This window comes from Asparagus officinalis, chromosome 2 (assembly GCF_001876935.1).
Source record: "Asparagus officinalis chromosome 2, Aspof.V1, whole genome shotgun sequence".
Lineage (NCBI taxonomy): Eukaryota > Viridiplantae > Streptophyta > Magnoliopsida > Asparagales > Asparagaceae > Asparagus > Asparagus officinalis.
This window is the reverse complement of record NC_033795.1, coordinates 83,624,772-83,648,357: the sequence shown is the minus strand read 5'-3', so window position 1 is coordinate 83,648,357 and position 23,586 is coordinate 83,624,772. Positions and strand designations below refer to the sequence as shown.

General features: G+C 40.0%; 2 protein-coding genes across 2 annotated transcripts in view; one reads left to right on the top strand and one right to left on the bottom strand.

The window, feature by feature from the left end:
- LOC109831919 (pleiotropic drug resistance protein 2-like) overlaps nucleotides 1-13,739 on the top strand; it is a 43,409-nt gene extending 29,670 nt beyond the window's left edge. The window contains exons 18-20 of the mRNA XM_020399395.1: nucleotides 11,985-12,156; nucleotides 12,314-12,568; nucleotides 13,317-13,739. Of these exons, the coding sequence (XP_020254984.1) occupies nucleotides 11,985-12,156; nucleotides 12,314-12,568; nucleotides 13,317-13,586 (697 nt within the window). The 3' untranslated portion in view covers nucleotides 13,587-13,739. The remainder of the gene's footprint in view (nucleotides 1-11,984; nucleotides 12,157-12,313; nucleotides 12,569-13,316) is intronic.
- Nucleotides 14,571-19,806, bottom strand: LOC109831918 (boron transporter 1-like). Its single transcript, XM_020399394.1, has 12 exons — nucleotides 19,622-19,806; nucleotides 19,458-19,540; nucleotides 19,160-19,352; nucleotides 18,824-18,962; nucleotides 18,408-18,573; nucleotides 17,704-17,870; nucleotides 17,443-17,616; nucleotides 17,251-17,346; nucleotides 16,690-16,827; nucleotides 16,282-16,601; nucleotides 15,941-16,208; nucleotides 14,571-15,107 (listed from the first exon to the last, which is right to left on the bottom strand). Exons 1-12 carry the CDS (start codon nucleotides 19,723-19,725, stop codon nucleotides 14,820-14,822), a joined length of 2,136 nt encoding a protein of 711 aa, XP_020254983.1. The 5' UTR covers nucleotides 19,726-19,806; the 3' UTR covers nucleotides 14,571-14,819.

Genomic DNA, 23,586 nt, shown 5'->3' with positions numbered 1-23,586 from the left:
AAAGAGCGAGATCACCATGAGACAGGCATGTATTGCTGCCACACATGGCAAACACGGCACACAAGGGTGTGGTGGAGTCTGTCTTGCTTATTTTTTTCACAGTTTTCTCAATTTTTTTGCTGCAATTCCTTCGTCGTTTTCACAATATTATATACAGGCACACAGCACAATATATTGGAAACTAGGAATATGCAGTTAAGTATATTAAAATTGATTTATTAATTTTTATTGCCTTTTTTTTCTTCGGCTTAGAAAATATTATTACTGTTTGTTTCTAGAGTGGCGAATTAGTAATGGTGATTACTAAATTGGTGCAGGCACACTAAAGAAGGTTTAGGAAAGTAATATGCATAACTGTAACCATATATAGCTGTTTTTTCCCTTTTTAAATTTATTTATTTTGTTTGGTTAAGAAACTAGAATGATTGGAAATTTAGGTTACGATAAACGCTTAGTAAAAGTTAAATATATATCCGCACATGTCCCACTTAATTAACTAGAAAAACAACTTCTATGTATACTAAGATTGTAGTATCAACTTGTTGGCCAGCTGCATCCAAATTTTAGCTGGTAGTTTTAAAGGTTCTTATGGTGTATATGGAAATCAGGAATGCTGGAATAAAGGTCTTTGATCAAGTCTATCTAATATATATAAAGCTCATGCATACTAAACTATATATATTTTCCAATTAAAAAAACTTAACCTTTTATATAACCGGTCATATATCATTTTATTTTTGTACAGTTAGTTGGTGCAAAAGATATGGAGGAGAATTGGAACGAAGGGAAAGCGTAGCAGTATGTCGAAAAGATACCCCTGGATGGAAATTTTTACCCATGCGACGAAAGAACTCATCTTTGAATATGTCCACCAACGGCGGAATTCTCAATGAAAAGGCTTCGCATGCGAATGATGTCATGCCAAAGAGTCCGCAGCGCTATAGCGAACTAGACCCATCGCTGATCCTCGGGCAAGTCAGTCCGCTATGCGAAGCTGGCCCTCTTTTAATTTATGATATAATTAAATGTTTATGGATTGTGTAAATGGAGAATCTGAAGTGGTTGTGTGGCCTGCATGAGTGCATACTCAAGTAAAAAATTTTTGATTTGAGTGTGAGTAATGTCCCCGGTTCCAGTTGCTAAGAGTCAATGAAAAGCAACGCCAAATAAGTATAAGAAGATGGTAACGATGGATTTATTGAGGTGGCGGCTTCATTTTGCTAAATGAGCTACACATCGCAGAATGATGATGTGCCACACTGCTTGATGTAACCAGTAATGTGGAGCCTCGCTAACGTGCTATCCTCTTTGTTAGCTTATTTACCAAAATAAGGCCGTCACCCATCCTCGATTAATCTGCCTAGGAAGAAAAACCAGCAAACAGAACGGAGCCGAAGGCTTAAACAATGGGCTAAAATAAAAAGAAAAAAAGGCAACACACCCGCTATCTCAAATCGTGGTTTTGCCTGATTTACAAAACGTGTCAAGGACTATACAGTAAGATCTATTGTTCAGTAGCTGGCGATCGCGATCCTGCTTGAAGGCAGCGCTATTTGCTTCATCTCCATTTGGGCACACGCATAATTTGAGCGTAGCAATACACCTTTCATACACTTGAATGATCACTTTGGTCATTTGGGAAGGCTCAGCGTCTTTGGAAAAACAAACTTAGCACACGCCATGCCCGCGTCATTGGCTTTGTTTTTCACTTCTTATCAGGGCATTTCTCCTACATCGACTTGTAGTGATGCGCATGACGGTGAAAGAAGTCCATGCAACTCTCAACGACTAGAATTTCTACAACGAGCAATATTTAGAAGAACTGTCTAGTGTGGGCGAAATTTGATCTTCTTAGAATGTTAATTGTTGTTTATCTGGCTGTAATGCAGAGAGATAAATGAGTCGAGTCAGCAAGAAGGACCGTTGGTACTTTTTCTAACCGACAGGAACGCGAAAGCTACGGGCGTGGAGGGAAACAGGCCGGCACGTTCGCACGCCATCTTGACTTCTGGAAGCTCACTGGGTTAAAACAGAGATCGAACACAATGGAAAAAGATGGGAGTGAGGATAGCACTGCCTCAAATTTCTTACTGGGGGCTTCAATCAGGGGGAGAATTCAAAGGACAGAGTGATGATGGGCGTGAGTAGCAAGTATACAAGGAGTTTTTTCAGAATACCTAAGGAACCTGCAGGTTTAGAGGTAATTGAAACGCCAGCTGCCATGTGTTTTAGAGCGTAATATTGACCTCACACGCAATATATGGACGCCTCTAGGATGAACGAAACATTCGCTTCAGTGGCTAACAAGTATACTATCTAATTTCTATAGTTTGGAGAATCCTGGGCATATATTACACATCGAAGAATCTTCAGCTGTAACTTTTCCATAAAATTTCAGCCGGCCAAATGTGAAAAAACTGCTTGACATTTAAGCTTCAATGGTACGAGCAAAATTGTTGATTTATCAATGTTAAGATAAGTTTAAACTTCTGGTGTCATCCTGCCCTTGGTGCTTTAAGAAGAAAGAAATATATTTAAATCGACTATGGCTCAAACTTCGCTTTAATGTTTTGAGCATATTGGGGAATTCTTTTGAGTATATCTAGACATATATTAGAATTAGAGTTAAAAAAGCCACCTATTTTTCCGCTGGTCTTCTCTATCAAAGTATGGATTCCTTCTATACTTTCGTCTAATATTGTTGTATTATTATGCTGGACATCTAATCATGTTTAGGGGGTAATTTAGCTTCTACTAGCTTTGAATGAAAATAAAAAAATGCTTGAGTTAACTGGTTTTACTAAGGCAGACTGGGATTTTATTTTGTGATGGGCAGCCGGCACATTGAAGTTGATCGATGCAGGTTTGTTGGCGTGGGTTTACAGAAACCTGAATGAAAATGCGGAAGGCAAAAAAGCAAATGCCGTGCAGTTTCATCCACAGCAATCAATCCAATCCACGGAACAGATTGAGAATTTGTCTAGTGGTACTTTACAGTTCCTTGTTTTGTCAAGAAATTTGAATGTAGTTAGAAGATGTTGTCGATTAGCCTAGTTGACATGAATGTCGGGTAGTTAAGAGTTGAAAGCATGAAGTTTACACGCCAAGATTAAGTGGGCTACAGTAAGCCAAACACAATTAATCATCAAAGATGCAATAAAAGAAAGCAAAATACCAAGCTTCAAAAGTGGTTTATTTGTGTGTGTGTGTGCTGTGTGTGTGTGTGTGTAATAAGAAAATAAGAATTTTGTAAAGATGTTAACATTAAATGCAAGCTAGCATTTTTAAAAAGTCGTCAATCTAACGCTCCATGTCTTGAATTAAAAGCAAGTTAGTTTCTGTATTACTCTTATTGCCTCATGTACAAGCTGTCTAGCGGTTTTGCATGCCGAAGAGCAACAAAGGGAAAGTGGTGTTGAAGCAAATACTCTGAATAATAAACACGATGGTTAGAATTTTTAACATGGATGCAATGGAGACCAAAAGGGGAAGACTATGCGCTGGAAAGATGCCGGCCTGGATGGAATTCCTGGCCCGCAGCGACGAACAAATCAGGTCTGCTGAATACCTCTACAAGAGAATTCACACCAAACGCTTTCATGCAAAATGTCATGCAAGGAAAGTTCACGGCTGTACGAATTCCGATGCTACCTAGCTCTCATTGGTCCAGTCCATTATGTGAACTCCATGCCTTTGTTTTTGGATGAATCTGATTGTATATGTTTATGATTGTGTATATTAAGGATCTGAGTCAGCGTGGCACCGCGTAATGCTCAAAGATGCACTGTACACTGTTAACTAATAACTTTGTAAAACAAACTCACAACCCAGGCCTTTTGTTACAACCCACGCTCTCTAACTAATAAAGTTTTATTCCGCTTTTCATCTTTTTTTCACTTCTATGAAGGCATCAATAAGAACAACAGGGCATAAGTGAGTTTCAAATTGGGCGGATAGTAACAGGGTCTATTCGCAACGGCTTTATCTAGGCAATGGTTAGTTACGAGATTAGAATATTCAAAATTTGATCTGGTTTCAGATATAACTTGTTAATGTTCTATTACGCAGAGGAAATACATGTCAAGCGAGCAGCACAGAAGTTGGTACTTTTTCCCACGGATAGGACGCGCGAAGTTAACGCGTTGGAGGGAAGAGGTCCCAGCGTGCGTTCCACGCCAAAGGGTTTCTGGAGGCCACTCGAAAGGGGCAAGAATACATTAATCGATAAGACCAAGGGAAAGTTATCGAGCGAGGATGAACTCTCAAATTTGTGTTGGGACATCAGCAGGAGGGAAAACATTGGGATTCAGGGGTGGTAATGAATGCGCGAGTACAGGATGCGAGGAGTTTTCAAATAGGCCTTGGCTCAGTAAAAGGAAGAGGAAGGCACGCTAAAGACCCTGCAGGTTTCAGAGGTGCGTGATTCCTTTGATGTTTGCATTATTTGGCTTAATAAATTGAAGTCTATCCATTTAGGCATAATAAACATTACGCCATAAAATTTTCAAAGCCCCGTATCAGAGACGCTGCATGCATAGTAAATTCAATGGTAAAGTCATATGATTTGTCAAAATAAACTTATGATGAAATATGAAGCTTGCGCAATTTTTCCTGTATTCCTTCACATTCTTTAAGTAGAGTATATCCTACTCAAATCCATAGCGCAGATTCAGATTTTCCCCCAACCGTATTTAATCTTGTTTTTAAATCATTACTATGGTTGTTGTATATGTCAATGGTTCATTTGTATTATGGTTGGACATCATAAAGCTCTAGGGGTACTTTTTCTCGCTTCTTCTGATATCATGGATCTTTAATTTGCCTTTTACTTTGTTATGCTAGTGCGACCATGAAGTTAGACAAAGCAGTTGCTATGCAAAGTGTACCAAAGTACAGAATAAAAATGCAGGCAGAAAAGGCACGAAAAGGGCATCAAGGGAGAATTCATCAAGTGATTCGCTTATTAGACGTGGTTTATCAAGCCAATCGCTGAACCAGCTGGCTCCTAAATTCAAGCCCCAGAGCAGCCAGTCCCACCGGCATGCGGCTATTTTTTCCTGTTTCGTATCCAGGTTATGATGCCTAACCATAAACACGATGGTTTGATGTTCTCTCCACCCAATCGAAAGAGGGAGATTTACCGAACCAAGTGAAACGGCCAAACATACTTCAGTACAATGAACCAGACTTGCTCATTACCAACAATCCGTTGTACCGCCTCAAATCTACCAAGCTGGTGGCCCTCTCCGGATCGCGAACGCGGTGGCTGTATACAAAGAGAATCGATACCCGCCATTGTTCTGGTCAATTGTCCGATGGAATGGTGGTACAATTGGGTTGCCAGACATGCAACAATTGCATTCCAACTTGTCTAGTGACATGATGGCTCTATCTGCGGGACATCCTCAGCGGCAATTGAGCTTATGCCGCAGAACAAAGTGGAAAATTTATGGCATCTGGCGCGGGGTGTTAGATGTGGCTGCGTCCGAACCAAATCACTGAGCCAATATTCAACTGAAGGCCTGCCATTCAAGTCATCCTTCTCCCTTCCATGCTCATGCTACAGATTCAGTGTACAATAATTGGATGGAGACATGGTTGCAACGCAAGTGAACTCTAGCTATTGCAAGTTAACGGTGAACCAGGATCAATCATATGAAAACAAATTCTGTTTCAAGCCCAAATCTACGCCCGGTCTGGTGGGGCATTGCTGCCACAAATTTGAACAGCTTCTATGTTGATCCATCATCGTCTGGATTTCTTGACGAAAATGGATTTTTTGCGGGTTTCAGACACGGGCAGCGATTTAGCGTCGCAAGACTTGTATAGCTCAGTAATGAGCAGTCTAAGGATAACTCCAGGGTCTGCAGTGCACATGAGGCAAGATTTCATATGAAAGCAATGCTAAATGCCAGCATTTTAGATACTGGGATTTATGCCTGGCTATCCTGGGCGTGTGTAGCGGTCAGTTTTTTGTTTATTTTATTTATGGAGTAATAGGGCCGGCTTACTATTTTTTGTTTTTCATTTCAGGCGACCTTTGCTTTAAAGATTTGCATCGGATGAAAATTAACTTTGAAGGAATTACAGATAAATACAGCATCAGGGCAGTCAGCAATCAGGCAAAACATGGCGGCGGTCGACCGGTCCGGTCGACCGGATTCGTGCACAAGGAGGTCGGTCGACCGGCCCGGTCGACCGACGGCTCTCTGGATTCTTTCGGGGTTCTGCTGGAGGTGGTCGGTCGACCGGGTCGGTCGACCGGAATTGATCGCGGTCGACCGACCCGGTCGACCGACGAAGCGGGTTTCAGTTGGTTCAGGTTTCCAGACCCGTTTCGCTTGGGAGTTGTATAAATACCCTAAACTCGTTTTTAGGGTTAGAGTTTGGGCGATTTTGAGCTGAGCAAAGGGAGATTTGAGGGCTTCTATTGTTGGAGTCTATTTGAGAGATCTTTTGGTCTTATTTGAGGGTTTTGGGTAAGATTTGTAACCCTAACTTGTACTCCCCTTTGATTTGAATAGTAAAGCTTCCCTCTCCTTGCCCCGTGGACGTAGGCATATTGCCGAACCACGTATATCTTGTGTTTGTGCTGTGATTGGTTGGCTTGCATTGGTTTGTGGTCTACTATTGTCTTGTGTGTGCCTTCGATTTGTCAATTTAGGGCTTCCGCGGCGCACAACAAGTGGTATCAGAGCTCCGGGTTGGATTTGGGAGTTTTGTTCGAAGGATTCATTGTTGGGTTCTTGTTGGGAGAGTAGATCTACAATATGGGTGATACAAGCAATGCTAGTTCAAGTGCTACTAGTACATCGGGGTCGGCTTTGACAAAGGCGATCCAAAATTTGAGCATCAATAACACCAAAATTGATGTTCCAAAGTTCGACGGCAAGATCAACTTCGGTTTATGGAGGTGTCAAGTAATGGACGCCTTAGATGCACAAAATTTGGAGGAGACTCTTGAATTTCAAGAGAAACCCGAGGAGATTGATGATAGGGTTTGGAAGAAAATGAACAGTAGGGCTTGTGGAGTTATTCGATCATGCCTAACGCCGGATCTCATTTATGATGTGATGAATGAGACGTCGGCAAAGAGATTGTGGGAAACGCTCAATGAAAAATATTTGACGAAGAGCATTGAGAATAGGCTTCATTTGAAGAAGAGGTTCTACCAATTCAAGATGAAGAGAGGGGTTTCCATTCGGGAGCATGTCAATAACTTTACAAAGCTTATTTCGGATATGGCCAATGTTGATATCATGGTGGAAGATGAAGATAAGGCGATGTTACTATTGTGTTCGTTGCCGGATGATGAGTTTAGTACTTTTGTTCTCACTATGATAAATGGGCGAACTACAGTTAGCTACAAGGAGGTAACCTCGGCATTGGTGAACTATGAGCTGAGGAAGAATGATGGTGAGCCCTCTGAGAAGGCATCGGGTGATGCATTAGCAGTTCGTGGCCGTAGTCCAAATCGTCAGAAGTTCAACCGCTCAAAATCAAAGAATAGGGGTGGCCATAAAAGTGTTGGTAGAAATCAATGTGCCTTTTGCAAAGAAGAGGGACATTGGAAGAATGAGTGCCCAAAGTTGAAGGATAGAGCCGGGAAGCAAAGGGGGAAAGCTGTACAAGCTTCAGAGGTTAATGTTGCTAAGGTTGTTGGCGACATTTCAGATTCGGATTCTTCCGGTTATTCTTGTCCCGCACTGCCGTCAGTTTGTTATGCCGACTCTACGGAGTGGATGCTTGATTCGGGAGCTACATTTCATATTTGCCCTAAGAGGGATTGGTTTACCAACTTTGAGGAGTTGAAGAGAGGAGACGTGGTGCTCATGGGGAACGATCACGTTTGTCCTATTAGTGGGATTGGCTCAGTCAGAATCAGAATGCATGATGGGGTGACTAGGGAATTGAAAGATGTGAGGTTCGTGCCACAGTTGACGAAGAACCTCATTTCTCTTGGGACTTTGGAGGCATCCGGTTATAGAGTGATCCTAGAAGATGCTTTTCTTGGGACTTTGGAGGCATCCGGCTATAGAGTGATCTTAGAAGATGCTAGTTTGAAGGTCATGAAGGGTTCTATGGTGGTGATGCGAGGTGTCAGGGAAAACAACCTATACTACTTGAAGGGCAAGACAGTTACAGGGGGTCTGGCAGCTTCTATTACCACAGAGGAGGACACTACCACACTATGGCACATGAGGCTTGGACACACAGGTGAAAAGTTCCTTCAGTCATTGGCAAAACAGGGGCTATTGAAAGGTGCAAAGACCTGCAAGATGGATATGTGTGAGCATTGCATACTTGGGAAGAAGACTAAAGTGAAGTTTGGCACCGCAATTCATAACACCCAAGGTATATTAGACTACATTCACACAGATGTTTGGGGCCCTTCTAAGCACACATCGCTTGGTGGGGCAAACTATTTCGTCACTTTCATTGATGATTATTCCGGGAGGAATTGGGTATATACCATGAAGCATAAACATGAGGTCCTGGATATATTTGTGGAGTGGAAGAAGAAAGTGGAGCTGTAGACAGGTAGAAAGGTGAAGACTCTTCGTTCAGACAATGATGGAGAGTATAAGAGTGATCCATTTCTGCAGTTTTGCCGGGATCACGACATTAGAAGACACTTCACAGTTAGAGAGACACCGCAACAGAATGGGGGTGGCAGAGAGGTTGAACCGTACCTTGCTGGAGAAGGTGCGATGTATGATGACGCAGAGTGGATTGGCTAGATCTTTTTGGGCCGAGGCGTTAGTTTATGCGAGCCATCTCATTAACAGGTTGTCGTGCACTGCGATAGAGGGGAAGACTCCTTTGGAGCGTTGGTCTGGTTCTGTGGCTAGTGATTATGAGACTCTTCGGATTTTTGGGTGTCCAGCTTATTTCCATGTTAGTGATGGGAAGTTGAATCCGAGAGCGAGGAAGGCTATCTTTGTGGGATTTAGAGAAGGTGTAAAAGGCTTCAAGTTATGGGATCCACAAGATAAGAAGATGATCATTAGCAGAGATGTCACATTCGATGAGGCATACATGATGAAGCCTCGAGTTCCTCAGCAGGTGGAGGAAGATCAGACAGAGAGGATATCGCAGCAGGTGGAGTATGATGTGACTCCACCCACTCCAGTTAGCACTGTTCCTATTGAGACTCCTACAGAGGTGACACATGAAGGAGATGAGATGACAGTCGGGCATGAGGAGGATACAGTGGATGGTGAGACTCAGGAGCAGGGTCATGCTCAGGGGTCTATTGCAGCAGACAGACCGAGGAGAGAGATTCGTCGGCCAGCTAGATATGATGATGTCATGGTGGCATATGCTTTATCGGTGGAGGTCGTTGATGATTTGATTCCTGCCACATTCAGGGAGGCAGAGTCCAGCCCTGATTCCATTAGGTGGAGGAATGCTATGGAGGAGGAGATGCAATCTCTTCAGAAGAACGACACTTGGGAACTTGCAAAGCTACCGAAGGGTAAGAAAGCTATTGGTTGCAAGTGGGTGTATGCTAAGAAAGAGGGATCTTCTATTGGGGACATTCGATTCAAGGCCAGATTGGTTGCCAAGGGATATGCACAGCTTGAGGGCGTTGACTACAATGAGGTGTTTTCACCCGTTGTGAAGCATTCGTCGATTCAGATACTATTGGCATTGGTGGCACAGCTGGACTTAGATTTGGTCCAAATGGACGTGAAGACGGCCTTTCTACATGGAGATTTAGATGAGGAGATCTACATGACACAACCAATGGGGTTTAAAGCTGCAGGAAGAGAAGATTTGGTGTGCAAATTGAGAAAATCTCTGTATGGACTGAAGCAATCACCGCGACAGTGGTATAAGAGATTTGATAGCTTTATGATTGGCCGAGGATACACGAGGAGCCCTTATGACCCGTGTGTTTATATGCGCAAGCTACAGGATGGTGAGCATATTTATTTGTTATTGTATGTTGATGATATGCTCATAGCTTCCAGGAACACTTCAGCTATTGGGAAACTGAAAAAGGAGTTGTCATCTGAGTTTGAGATGAAGGATCTGGGAGAGGCTAAGAAGATACTTGGTATGGAGATTGAGCGAGACAGGGTGAAGGGGAGATTGAAGCTTACACAGAAGAGTTACTTGCAGAAGATGCTGAAGAAATTCAGTTTTGAGGGTAATACCAAGGTGGTGAGTACTCCATTAGCTCCCCACTTTAAGCTTTCAGCTTTGATGTCACCAGTTTCAGTAGAGGATAGGGACTACATGTTCAAGGTTCCATACGCCAGCGCAGTGGGTAGCTTGATGTATGCTATGGTGTGTACGAGGCCAGATTTGTCACAGGCTGTGAGCATGGTATCTAGGTACATGCACAACCCCGGGAAGGGGCATTGGGAGGCCGTGAAGTGGATTCTACGGTATATTAAGGGTACCGTGGATGTTGGGTTGATATTTGCGAAGAATGATGAGACAGGGCAGGATTGTGTTGGCTACGTGGATTCTGACTATGCTGGAGATCTTGATAAGCGTCGGTCCACTACAGGTTATGTTTTTACATTGGCTAGTGCACCGGTGTGTTGGCGATGCACTCTTCAGTCTACAGTGGCGCTTTCTACTACGGAGGCGGAATATATGGCGGTGACTGAAGCAGTGAAGGAGGCTTTGTGGCTACATGGCTTGTTGGATGATTTGGGGATTGCACAGGAGACCATTCAGGTACATTGTGATAGTATGTCAGCTATCTATTTGGCGAAGAACCAAGTCTACCATGCTCGCACGAAGCACATTGATGTCAGATTTCATTTTGTACGTGACGTATTGGATGATGGTGATGTCACGTTGGAGAAGGTCCACACTAAGGATAACCCTGCTGATATGTTGACCAAAGTTGTACCAGGTGTGAAGTTTGGTCACTGTTTGAATTTATTGAACATTCTTCGTTGTTGAGGCCGTTGGCGGCCATTTGGATGAACTACGTTCGGCTTGATTCCTTGGGCAAGAGGATACGTAGGCAGTCTTTAGATGCAGCCGGTTTGATCAGTTGATCAAGATTGGGGGAGATCGTGTTTCAGCTCGAGTATTGTTCCTGGACCTGTTGAGGAACTATTTGGTGTCGGCTCAGTTTTGGTGGAAACATTCGCCGAGGTGGAGAATTGAAGGAATTTCAGCATCAGCAGCAGAATCAGGAAAAACAGGTGGCGGTCGACCGGTCCGGTCGACCGGATTCGTGCACAAGGAGGTCGGTCGACCGGCCCGGTCGACCGACGGCTCTCTGGATTCTTTCGGGGTTCTGCTGGAGGTGGTCGGTCGACCGGGTCGGTCGACCGGAATTGATCGCGGTCGACCGACCCGGTCGACCGACGAAGCGGGTTTCAGTTGGTTCAGGTTTCCAGACCCGTTTCGCTTGGGAGTTGTATAAATACCCTAAACTCGTTTTTAGGGTTAGAGTTTGGGCGATTTTGAGCTGAGCAAAGGGAGATTTGAGGGCTTCTATTGTTGGAGTCTATTTGAGAGATCTTTTGGTCTTATTTGAGGGTTTTGGGTAAGATTTGTAACCCTAACTTGTACTCCCCTTTGATTTGACTAGTAAAGTTTCCCTCTCCTTGCCCCGTGGACGTAGGCATATTGCCGAACCACGTATATCTTGTGTTTGTGCTGTGATTGGTTGGCTTGCATTGGTTTGTGGTCTACTATTGTCTTGTGTGTGCCTTCGATTTGTCAATTTAGGGCTTCCGCGGCGCACAACACTTGCCTACATGAGTTTGCTGTCGTTCATGTACCCTGAGTTAATATGAGATGTAGTTCTTGAGAAAGGCGTATCACATAGTTTGTCTTTGGTTTTTCTCATTGCTACGGAAGTTCATTCAAGGTGTTTTAAATTCAAATACTGCAGTCCAAATCAAAGATTCTTGTCTTCAGCACAGTTCCTTTGTTATATTCTTGATATATCATATGTGATTTCTGTGTTGATAGATTTCTCAGATCACTTTTACCTTTCTTAACAGGAAAAAGCAACAAGACCTGTTTAATATTATGGGTGCAATGTATGCATCGATTTTCTTTTTAGGAGGCAATAATGCAACTGCAGTGCAATCTGTGGTGCTCATTGAGAGGGTAGTCTTTTACCGCGAAAAGGCTACAGGGATGTACTCAGCTCTGCCATATGCACTGGCTCTAGTAAGTCCTTGAAGTTTCACTGAAACTTTATTTGTTCAGTCGTTGAGTCTCTATCTCTGAATCCATAGACAGAACAGGCTTTAATAGCCTTAAACATTTGAAGAAAGGAAAAAAGAGAAAAAAATTGTAAACTCTTGTTCTTTTTTTGTTGTGGCAGGTAAGCATAGAGATATTATATGTAGCAGTGCAAAGCCTTCTCTATGGTGTTCTCCTCTTCTTTATGCTCGGTTTTAGTTGGCAAGTAGAGAAGCTTTTTTGGTTCATATACTTCAACTTCATGTGCTTTGTCACATTCACATTATGTGGTATGATGTTGCTGGCCCTTACTTCAGGACTACAATTAGCATCCATATTAATGGCTTTCTTCTCTGGCTTATGGAGCTTGTTCTCAGGTTTCATTGTACCTAAACCAGTAAGTAAAAAGAAATCCATTGAAGTGCATGCATATTCTATTTTTGGATTATTTGTCGGTAGAACCGTGTTACTATCATCCATATGCAGGTAGACCCCATGTAGTTCCATCGTTGCAGATAGACTCCATGAGTGATTATTTTGTGACTCTTTTACCCTTAGAGAAAGAGGAAATTGTATTTTTGACAAATAGACCTCCTGAGGGTAAAAGACTCGAAGAAAATTCCCTCAGGAATATATCAGCAACAATAGACCTACTTCTTAAATTAAAGCCCTCTAAGTTTCTAACCATTACATAACTGCGTGGGTCCAGGTTTCAGCCCATAAGAAAAAGACATTCAACTTGCGGGGGCATATTAGAATTAATATTAAACTAGACTCTCTCCAACCATTACACTAAAACTCCAAAGTTATGGTGATGGTCGATGATTATAGTTTTATATTAATAATTCTAGCATGCCCCCGCAAGTTGAACGCCCTTTTGTTATGGGTTGAAACCTGGACTCACACAACATTGCTAATTGTTAGAAAATTCTCTTTAAATTCATGGCCGGTGGGATTTGAACCTGGGTTGCTCTGATACCATCTTAAATTAAATCTTGCTAACCAAAACTCTAAAGTTATGGTGAGGGTCAAGAATTATTGTTTTATATTAATATTCTAACACTATTGGGGTCTATCCACAATTAACCCTCTATTTTTCCCTGTTTTCTTTTCTTATTGATGGTATTTACTATTATATATTGTAGCTCGCACCAATCTGGTTGAGATGGTACTATTGGGCTTCACCAGCAGCTTGGATACTCGATGGAATCATGACATCCCAATTTGGGGACCTAGAGTCTTTGCTGGAGATACCAGGTCAAGCTAGTGTTCCAGTTAAGGTGTTTCTGAAGAATTCTTTTGGTTATGAGTACGAATTCCTCAAACATGTTGCACTTCTTAATGCTGCTTTCGCCATCACTTTCTTTTTTGTTTTCACATTCTCCATCAAGGTATTAAACTTTCAGAAGAGATAAGCAGAGGGTGATTGATCCATATTTTTTAGTATATCAAAGTTGTATTTGTAATTACAATAATTTTTTTGAATATATCATGTGTACACCCTATACAAATGCTTTTGAAGACCTTACGAGAATATTGTCAATATGTATCAATCTCTTCTTGGTAAATCTTCTTGTTGACTTCATGGTGTTATATTATTGCAGCAGTTATTTGTCTGGTTAAATTTGATGATTACATGGCTATCATCTGATGAAGTTCTAGATTCTTAACAAGATGATCATTTTTAGTGTGGGAAGTTGCATTTGAAGCTCACATCTGTGGATGGATGCTTGCACATACAACTGTCTGTTGCTTGTATGCACATATAAGTATTAGATGTAGATATAATAGCAGACACATGAATATGTGTGTACATTTGGAAATATTTGTTTTGTCGCATATCATTATCCAACAAAATTTTAAGAGCACGCAATTTTTTTTGTATATATATATGTGTGTGTGTGCGCGCGCGAGTGTGCGCGCGCGAGTGCGCGCGCGCGAGTGCGCGCGCGCGCGAGAGTCGTGCATAATATGCAAATGTTGAACCAATAGTATACACTAAGTCACTAATAAATATTTAGGTATACATGCATGTATACTCATTTAGAAATTAAATTGTCACACAGAGACTTGTTACTTCTGTTGCTCCTTCGAGTCATTGTAAAGATAGGAATCCAGAAAACTACAGGTCATGCATGAGATACTAATCAGGTCATTGACTTAGAAATAGTTGTTGTCTGTTGTTGTTTGCTGAGTGGTGCAAGTCCATTTGGTCGAGTCTAGTGCAGGCTAATGGCTAATGGCTAAGGTTGTAGTGTATTATGGACACCTAGGATTTAATCTTCATGGAAAGGATTTATGAAAATGTTTTCAAGAAACAGACTCCACCACAAGGGTCACATGACTAGTAAATAAGGAATATCAGAATAGAACTCAAACACAAGAAGTAAGATATTTCATTAAGCAGCAACAAGGAAATTGATAGTATTTCATTATGCATACAAGTAAAAGAATACAAATGCTAAGACAAATAATAGCATCGCCACTGCTAACTCTATTTTCATGTGATTCCAATATTACAATGAAAACTAGAAGGCTCAAGATTTTACATGATAACAGAAACCAAAACCAACATATATCTTCACTTCATGGACGTTAACAACAAAGGATCCAACCAAAGCGGCAAGAACGCATAGTTTTCTTTTTCCTTACTGCTTTGAAGTTGAACCTCGAACACCCTCCCCCAATTTAGATGGCCTTGCTTCTCCATTCCTTGGACTGAAAGGCGATATTGCCCCAAAACGAGGACTTGCTATCTGCCTCAATTCACTCATTCGAGGGCTATGCAGTCCCTTTAAATCCGAGGCTGGTGTGCCATTAGAACTAGTAAGTTTGGGACTATTTATATGCTTGATCTCACCACGACTTCTTGTTACCATCTCATCTAGAAGATCTCTGGTCTGAGCAAATGAATGTATCATCCCAGACTCGATCTCCTGTACGAAAGCATACAGTTCTGTTGGAAAAGATTGTGGAAATAATGGGGGACATTTAAGTGACACACTGCTGTCTCGTGATATTGAATGGTAAATTTCATGAAACTACCATGAAACATTAGAAGTTTGTGGTAGTTTAAACAATTTTTCTTAGAGAACAAATACCACTGTTTTTTTTCCATCTGTAGAAAATACCATAAAGCATCGAAAATTACCCACAAAGAATGGTATTCCTCCTATTGAAAAGATAATTACCAACATTCAAGGTGTTGTTCTAATAGTATGTGGTACTTTCTGGCTATGTAGCACGGACACGGATCCGACATGGCCATCCGACACGCCGACACGAGACAAATCCTAAAAAATACATAGGATACGTGTTCGACACGTGTGTCCGACACGGACACGACACGACATGGCTTCATGTTATGTGTGTCCGTGCTTCATAGCTTTCTGGTACTCCTAGTTTGTGATATTTACTGCAAATTTAAATATTTGCAGCATTTTTTCTAATAAAAATAGATAATGATATTTTACTATGAAACCCCTAATAATTCATGATAATTTTTTGAAATTTACCCTATATAAAATTATAATTACAAATTTGATTTTAGATATATTTACGGGGATAATATGGAAATGCCGAAGAAGGATTCCTCTGAAATATGAAGTTTTCAAGATATAAAAAGACCTGAGTAGGACATATAGTTGTACCTTATAGAAATATGATATTTCCTTGGCTATTATTCAAGTTACGAGAAACAGACGAAGCAATTCGTTATAGTTGAGTTTAACAAAGGTAAGGTACTCATAGATTTAATCAAAGAACTCACTGTTACTAAATTGAATGGCAATGCCGGTGATTCTTCATATTCTGCCGCATCTAAATCTGTAAGATGAGCTCCTTTGAAAAGTTTCGGTAGGAAATATTGCCTCACAGGAACTAGAAGCATGATCATGAGAGGAAACAGAACTCCAGCAATAGGAATCCAAGTTATTCCAAAGCATAGCAACAAATAAACAGTCTGGAAAAGCGTAAAATAAGCAATTGTCTTGAAAGGCACAGTTTCCACAAATGTTGCATGATACTCTTCAAGCACCCTGCAAAATTAACAATTTGTTAGTATGCAACATAGAAAAGAAACAATGAGAGCAAATCAATATGAAGAATTACTTATATCTTTTGCTTGGAGCAGTGAAGAAGAGTAGAATTCTCTCCCAAAATTGGTTGCCAGGCAAACTTTCGATAGCCATGAAGGCGAAATAGCCCCAAAGTACAGAAGTTGGGATCATTTTGAGAATAGGCATTGCTGCGACACAACCTCCAACCATCAAAGACTGCAATAAGTTACTGAGACGCTGCTCTTTAACCTCGACAGGTAAAAGATCGTCAATTTCCTTCTCTACGTCAAATACTGACTCGTCAACTGGTGCATCGATGTTTCCAAGGCTAGATGCCAGCTGAATTGTGGAGTCTTTGAGCTCCTTTAATCTCTGGATGGAAAATGTACATAATTTAAAACATTGGGAAGGGACGTGTTAGTATGAACATGTATGATAACAAGTGAACTAAAGTTCATACTCGGGCTGATGGCTCTTGGTAGATCAATGGAGTTTGCATTTGCTGATAAGTTTCTTGCATATCTCCATACAGTTTGCTCAAGCTTGAATTCTGACTCATACTTTCACGTGCAGTACCTACTAATCGATTACGGAGCAGCTGCAAAAAGTGTTCAACTTTGAAGAAACAGAGCAGTACCATGTGAAGGATCATGCTCTAAGTATAGGTATAGAGTTATCAAGAACGTTTAATTACAAGTTACTCTCTACATATTGCTAAATCATGTCAATGTGTAAAGTTTTTGAAAGATTATGTGTGTGTGCGTGTGTATGAGAAAAATGAGTATGCTTGGTACAAAGCACAAGTTTTTGTGCTTGGTAGTGAGATGGCATATTCCCCTCTACTCATTGAAATCAGGGTCCACATTCACATAGCATAGGTTGGAGAGTGGTTGAGAATTGGAATGAGTGAATGGGAATAGGATATTAGCACCCATCTACTATCCCTAATTAACAAGGACATTACTATCCCTAATTAACATGAAAATTTCTGAATCTAAAATGAAAAACTATAATATCATACCTGATGCTTAAGAGTAGCCAAACTCTTTGTATGCATTGGAGATTGTGGAATAACACCATTCGATGGGGGAATCCCGAGGAGGCCACATAATAGAGTCTGACACAGGTACAAAGAATTTAAACAGGCATTATTTTATGAAGCCTAAAGATCAAAGCTAAACAGAAGGAAATGTGGGGTAGATGGAAAAAATACCAAACAGCCTAGAAGAAGCAAGTCATAGTGAAAGGATGGAGGTTTTCTCAGATTGAATTCCTTCTGCTGAGCAAGCTGAGAGGCCACACTATGGTCAAAATAGTAAAGGACCGCGATCATTGTAGCTGGAATGAAAGCTCCAACTATGTATAGAATCGGCACATCCAACATTTCCTGTTTGGTTCATGACTTGAACATTAATAATGTTACATAGAGTAAGCAATGTGAAAAATCTACAAAATGAAGTTTGAGAAATCATGCCTTGATGACTGTCCAATTAGAATATGCACCTGGTGACCAAGGATTTGGGCTGAAAAGGCGCCGAGGAATACCTTTAGGAACGCTAGAAGACGGTATATAAGAAACCCCGGTCCATACTAGAACCATTAGTGGCACCCCATAGTCTGCAATGAAGCCTCGAAGCCAGCCTGATATATTTATTGATCTTTGTTAGAAATATTAGTGTATTGGGAGAATAAGAGTAGGTATGCATGTTCAGTCCCACATTGCTTTAACACAAAACCTTTTATCTTGTATCCCTATATAAAGGGTTGTAGTTTAGCCTCTTTCAATTAATGAGAATCTACAATTATTTTGATGTTGCGAGAAAAGAGCCAACCACTAAATATAGGTAATAAACAGATGAAGCAAGGGAAAGAAAAATTCATAAAAGAAAGAACCCTATTCAAATAATTAGGTTGTGTCAGACTTACTTATCAGATAACTGACCTGAACGAAACTTTTTTTTATTTTTTTTGGGTGAAAGAAATAACAAGAAAGATAACTGATTTAAACGAAACTTTTTTTAGTGAAAGAAATAACAAGAAAATCCTCTAGGATGTAGCTGAAAAAAGTGTTATCAAATTAAAGTTCAGTCAATATTTCATTATCAATTTGTAGCAGAAAAATGTGCTGAGCTTCTAGTTTGCATCCAAGGACATTTATGTGAATAATATCATACATACCAGCTCCGTATCTCCAAGACCTTGCTTTTCTACTTCTTAGTGCAGTAATTAAAAGGCCAAATGACAGAACTAGCGCAAACATTCCATTGCCAAATCTCCAGGATGGAACGAATTCTAGTGCTTTCGGATTCTCTCTTTCAGGTATTTTGAATTCATCGACGAGACCCTAAAAGCATCCAGCCAACAATTTAGAATCTTACGGATCAAATTCTAGGAGCATCATTTTCAGACACTAATTTACTTCTCGTCTCCCCGCCCTACTTATAATCAAAAAATTTACGTTCATAGATGCATATACATGCATAGAAGTAAATTTATTGAAGAATTTCTTTTGTTCAATGTACTACGTCCAATACTACTTCAATTTAGATGCTATGACCATGAAAGAATGAAAAGTAAATCAATTGAATGCTTACTTTAATAGCCTGTTGCATGAAAAGCATTGCAATAAGTAGCCCAAAGAGCTCACCGGCTATACGAGTAAATCTATTAATAATAGAACAGGCGCCAAGGACGGCGAGTAAAAACAACAAGAAGGCAGTCCACACCGATACCCTGCAAGCCCAAAACACACACTTTTTAGACTACTAAGGTCAGCGTAGGACCTAGCAACACTTTGATAAGAGTATAAAGTTAACTTTGTGATTTTGGTGCAACAGGATGGTATAAAAACATAGCTCATCGTAGTGGCAAGAGCATTATAGCACACCCTAAACACAATCGCGCGTCAAATTGCTAAAATTAAAACTCACCACCCAGTCCATGCTAAGAACAACTTTGGTCCCAACTCTGCTCGATCCTTAACAAAGTTAAACATGAATGTGTACATGAGCACGGTCGGTTCCGCTACCCCGAGAATCAACAGCGGCTGGCCCCCTATGACCGAATGTACAATCCCGCAGATCGCCGTGGATGCCAGTGTTTGAACTGCTGTAATAACTCCATCTGACCAGTCGGAAGTTTTACCAAACGAAATTAGTGGGGGAAAAAAAAGAGCAAAGGTTAGCAGTTTAGAAAGCTAGCTTCGCATCACAACATTCCGTAAGTTACCAGTGTTTCTTTCCAATTGCTCCCCAAATGATATGACAGGGATAGCAGATGCGAAAAATATGTAAGTTGTGGGAGCCAAAATCCTACATCAACAATTTATAACCACCCATCAAATATAAAGACTTCAATGGTCCCTAGATAAATTAGAGAAGAATTATAATCACCCAATGCCGGAGCGTAACCCACTGGTCCAATCTTGCTTGTAGCACAACAACCTCCCTTGAAGATCATTCTTGATTCCGCGAAAAGGCACAAACGATTCCTCCATGTATTATTATTATCTTACGAAGACCAAATCAAACAGAGGCTATGAAATAGAAGAAACCAAACCGCAATTTACATGGTTCACCCAAAACGCTAATTTCCCCGAAGAAGATCCATGAGGAGGAGATCAGCCCACCGATGTTAAACCAGATCAAGCCTAAATGAGAAAACTTTACATCCTAAACAACCTAAAACTAGAACACCCACTGAAGCAAATCAAGAAACGGAGCAAGAGAAATCAAGAAAGGAGGCAACTTTACATGGTAAATAACCCAAAACTAGAATACCCACGAGAGGAAATGGAGCACTGGACCAAAAGGAGGCAGCTTTACATGCTTAACAACCCCAAAACTAGAATGCCCACGAGAAGAAGGACTGAAGCAAATCAGGAATGAGAGAGAGAAACGGAGAATACAGGCTTAAAATGGGGGGAATTTACATCCTAGAAGAAAAACTGAAGCAAATCAAGAATATGAAGCAAAGAAATGGGTGAGCACAGACCCAAAGGAGGCAGCTTCACATGTTAAACAACCCAAATTTTGAATACCCACGAGAAGAAAGTGAAGTGAACCAAGAATGGGCAAGAGAACAGGGACGATCGAGCTCACATTGGTCTTGTTAACAACCAATGGGGATGGTGAGCGATGAGAGGTGATGGCATAGGTTTTTTCGATTATATATAAGAGAGGGAGCGCGCAGTGAGTGCTCGAGAGCTTGCAATAATTTAACAGTAAAACAATCAATGGGTTCAAAGTTGGGTGAGGAGACTAAAATACAAACTGAGTGAGCGTGAGATTCAGTTCGTAAAAGGAGAGAGAGGAAAAAAGGAGGCGGATCTCCTTTGAGCTTGAGAGGGGGGGGAGAGAGAGAGAGAGAGAGAGAGATGGAGAGGGTGTCCTCAATTTTTGTTTGCCAACCAATGGCAAGCTGGATATGGTAGAACTAGGCAAGCAGTTTATTTAGTGAAAAAAAAAAGGTAAATAGCAGAGAAAAGAAGAAATTTTCTAAACAAACCCATTCACATTTTTTTTATAAAATTGATCAGCTTGAGAGTTTTTTTTTTACAAAAATCGACATATTTTTTTTTAATCCGGTTCCTAAATAGTTGGGGGTTGTCAACCCCGACTATTTAGTGCATAGAATGTTAGGGTTTAGAGTTGTAATTGGGGTTTTGCAATCTCTTAAATAGTCGAGGTTGGCAACCCCAACTATTTAGGAACCGGATTAAAAAAAAAATCGACCCATTTTCTCGTCACGATGCTAACATGAGTTCGTTTAGAAAATTTCTATGCAGAAAACAACAACCCCAAAAAAATAATAATAATAAACTTCGGACAATTACCATAGAAACCCCCTTTTAAAAATATCAAAAAAGCCACCATAAGTATAAGGATTATCACAAAACTATCCTTTAACTTTTAAAATTATCACAAAACTATCCTTTAACTTTTAGATTTTATTAAAAAAATCATTTTAACTTTGAGATTTTATCAGAAAACTGTCCACTGATAAAATCTCCAAGTTAAAGGGGGTTCTATGATATTTTGAAAGTCAATGGGGTATTAAGGGGGTTTTTCTAATAATCATCCAAAGTTAAGAGGATTTTATGATATTTACCCTAAAACATATCAACATTTTATTCAATTTGGATAAATTTCATAAAGCTCCTCTCACTTTTTTCGCAGAGAACCCCCTCCAAATTTTGGTGCCTCATTAGTACACTGGAATAAGTCAAGTGAAAACGGAATAAAATACGAAAAAGAATGGAGTAAGTATTAGAATTAATATAACGCTCATTTTTGCTTTCATGTTTGGATGCAATTAAATAATAAAGTGAGAATGACATTTTTTTATATATAGATAATCAATATGCAATCAACAGAATTTGGAATTCATACTTTATTTTTTCTCTATTTAAGTGGGAATATTTGTTTCCTTCCATCTCATTTGGAGTAGATATTCGTACGTTGGGAATGAATGAAAAGTCGAAATGAGTACTCCCGGCTCCCAAAAAGTAATTATGATGGGTACTCATTAGGGATGAAAATGAACAAAATAATTAATAAATGGTTCGATAATTGTTCGAATAACTATTCGGTCATATTCGACTCGGTAGTTCATTTATCACTAAACAAATATTTTTTAGTATTCGAGTTTGTTAACGAATAGAATTTAACCAAATGTATATTCGATTCGTTTGTCTATTAAATATTCGTTTAAAATTTGATCACAACTTATTGTTTGTATTATTGCACATATGAATCATATGATGTCATATTTTTAACCCACTTACCATTTCTACTTAAGTTTTATATATTGATTTTAAGACTTAAATAATCTTAAATATGTTTTCTAATTAAATTTTTGATTTAAATATATATGCATCATATATTATAAAGGAATAATTTTTATTTATGAATTTTAATACTATTTGAAAATCAAACTCTTTAGCGGAATAAATATACTTGGATATTCGATAAGTATTCGTGAATATTCATGAATATCAACTACCAAGTATTCGAGTTCGAATTCAAAAAACTAGATATATGAATATTAGAGTCCACATTCGAATTCGATAATTTTAAACAAATACAAACATGAACACCTTAGTATTCGATCCGATTCGATCATTTACCATCCCCAGTACCCATTAGTGGAAAGTGTGAATGGACACTTTATTTCCACCCATTCCTGCATTACCAAGTAAGGAGTGAGTATCTTATATAACCTTGCTAAACTTTCAAATGGTTCAATAAAAGGATTTATTGATCTGTAAATTTGTCTTTTTAAAAGATATCTTGGTTTTTTCACATAAAGAATTGAATATAGATTATGAAACATCAAAATTAAATTTACACCGTTATTTTAATTAGTAATCTTGATTTAGCTTCATACTTGCTGACCTTGAAGTTGAACATGCGCAGTGTTTGGTTTCTTAACGGTGACAATCAAGTCCCACTGAAATATTTAATATAAGAGCTGACTCATAAGTCATGACCCTCAGAATCGCTATAAGTTTCCTCATTATTGAGGGTGAGACCGTAAATTCAGAGGACTAAAAGATTTTAATACTTATGAGGAAGAATATTGTTCAAGAAGACCTTTTTTGAAAACTAATTAACGGACAAGATTTTTTGTTAAATAATAAGAAAAATCGATCTCTTTTTTATCACGTAGTCAAGACTGGCCAATAATAGGTCGTGATTGGTAATTAATGTTAATCTGATTGTTATAATTTAAACGAGACTACTAGTCACGTCCGGGCCCGTGAGCCCGTTGGGCGTTGCAATTCGTGAGGCCCATTGAGTGTAACGCGTTATTTGACTCAAACCACTACCAAAATTAACTAACTGATGCTACGCTTAAGTCTCTAGCTTCAATACTTAAACGCTCATGAATTATTGTAAAGTCCCGATGTGGGACTAAATATGGTATGTCACAATCACCCCACCCTATAAAGGCGACGTCATTGTCGTGACATGACAATTGGCACATTCCAGTATCAGCATCAGGCGATGTGGACTCTAGACATGACAATTAGCACATGACAATATGACTCCCACGGGCTCCAGAGGTGGCTTCCACTACGCTCACGTGGTGTATCACTTAACCCCACAATTCTAGTTGGCAAATTACTCTGACACCATTTCTCATGGACCAGGCCCATGAGCCCGTAGCCCGTAGGCACGTTGCAATCCGTAGGCACGTAGGCTCAAACCATTGCTAAAATCGATTAGCTGATGCTATACTTGAGTCTTTAGCTTCATTATTTAAACCCTTATAAATCACTGTGAACTCTCGATGTGGGACTAAGTATGGAATGTCATACTATTAGTCCCATCTATTCTTGGGCTTCTTCTCTCCG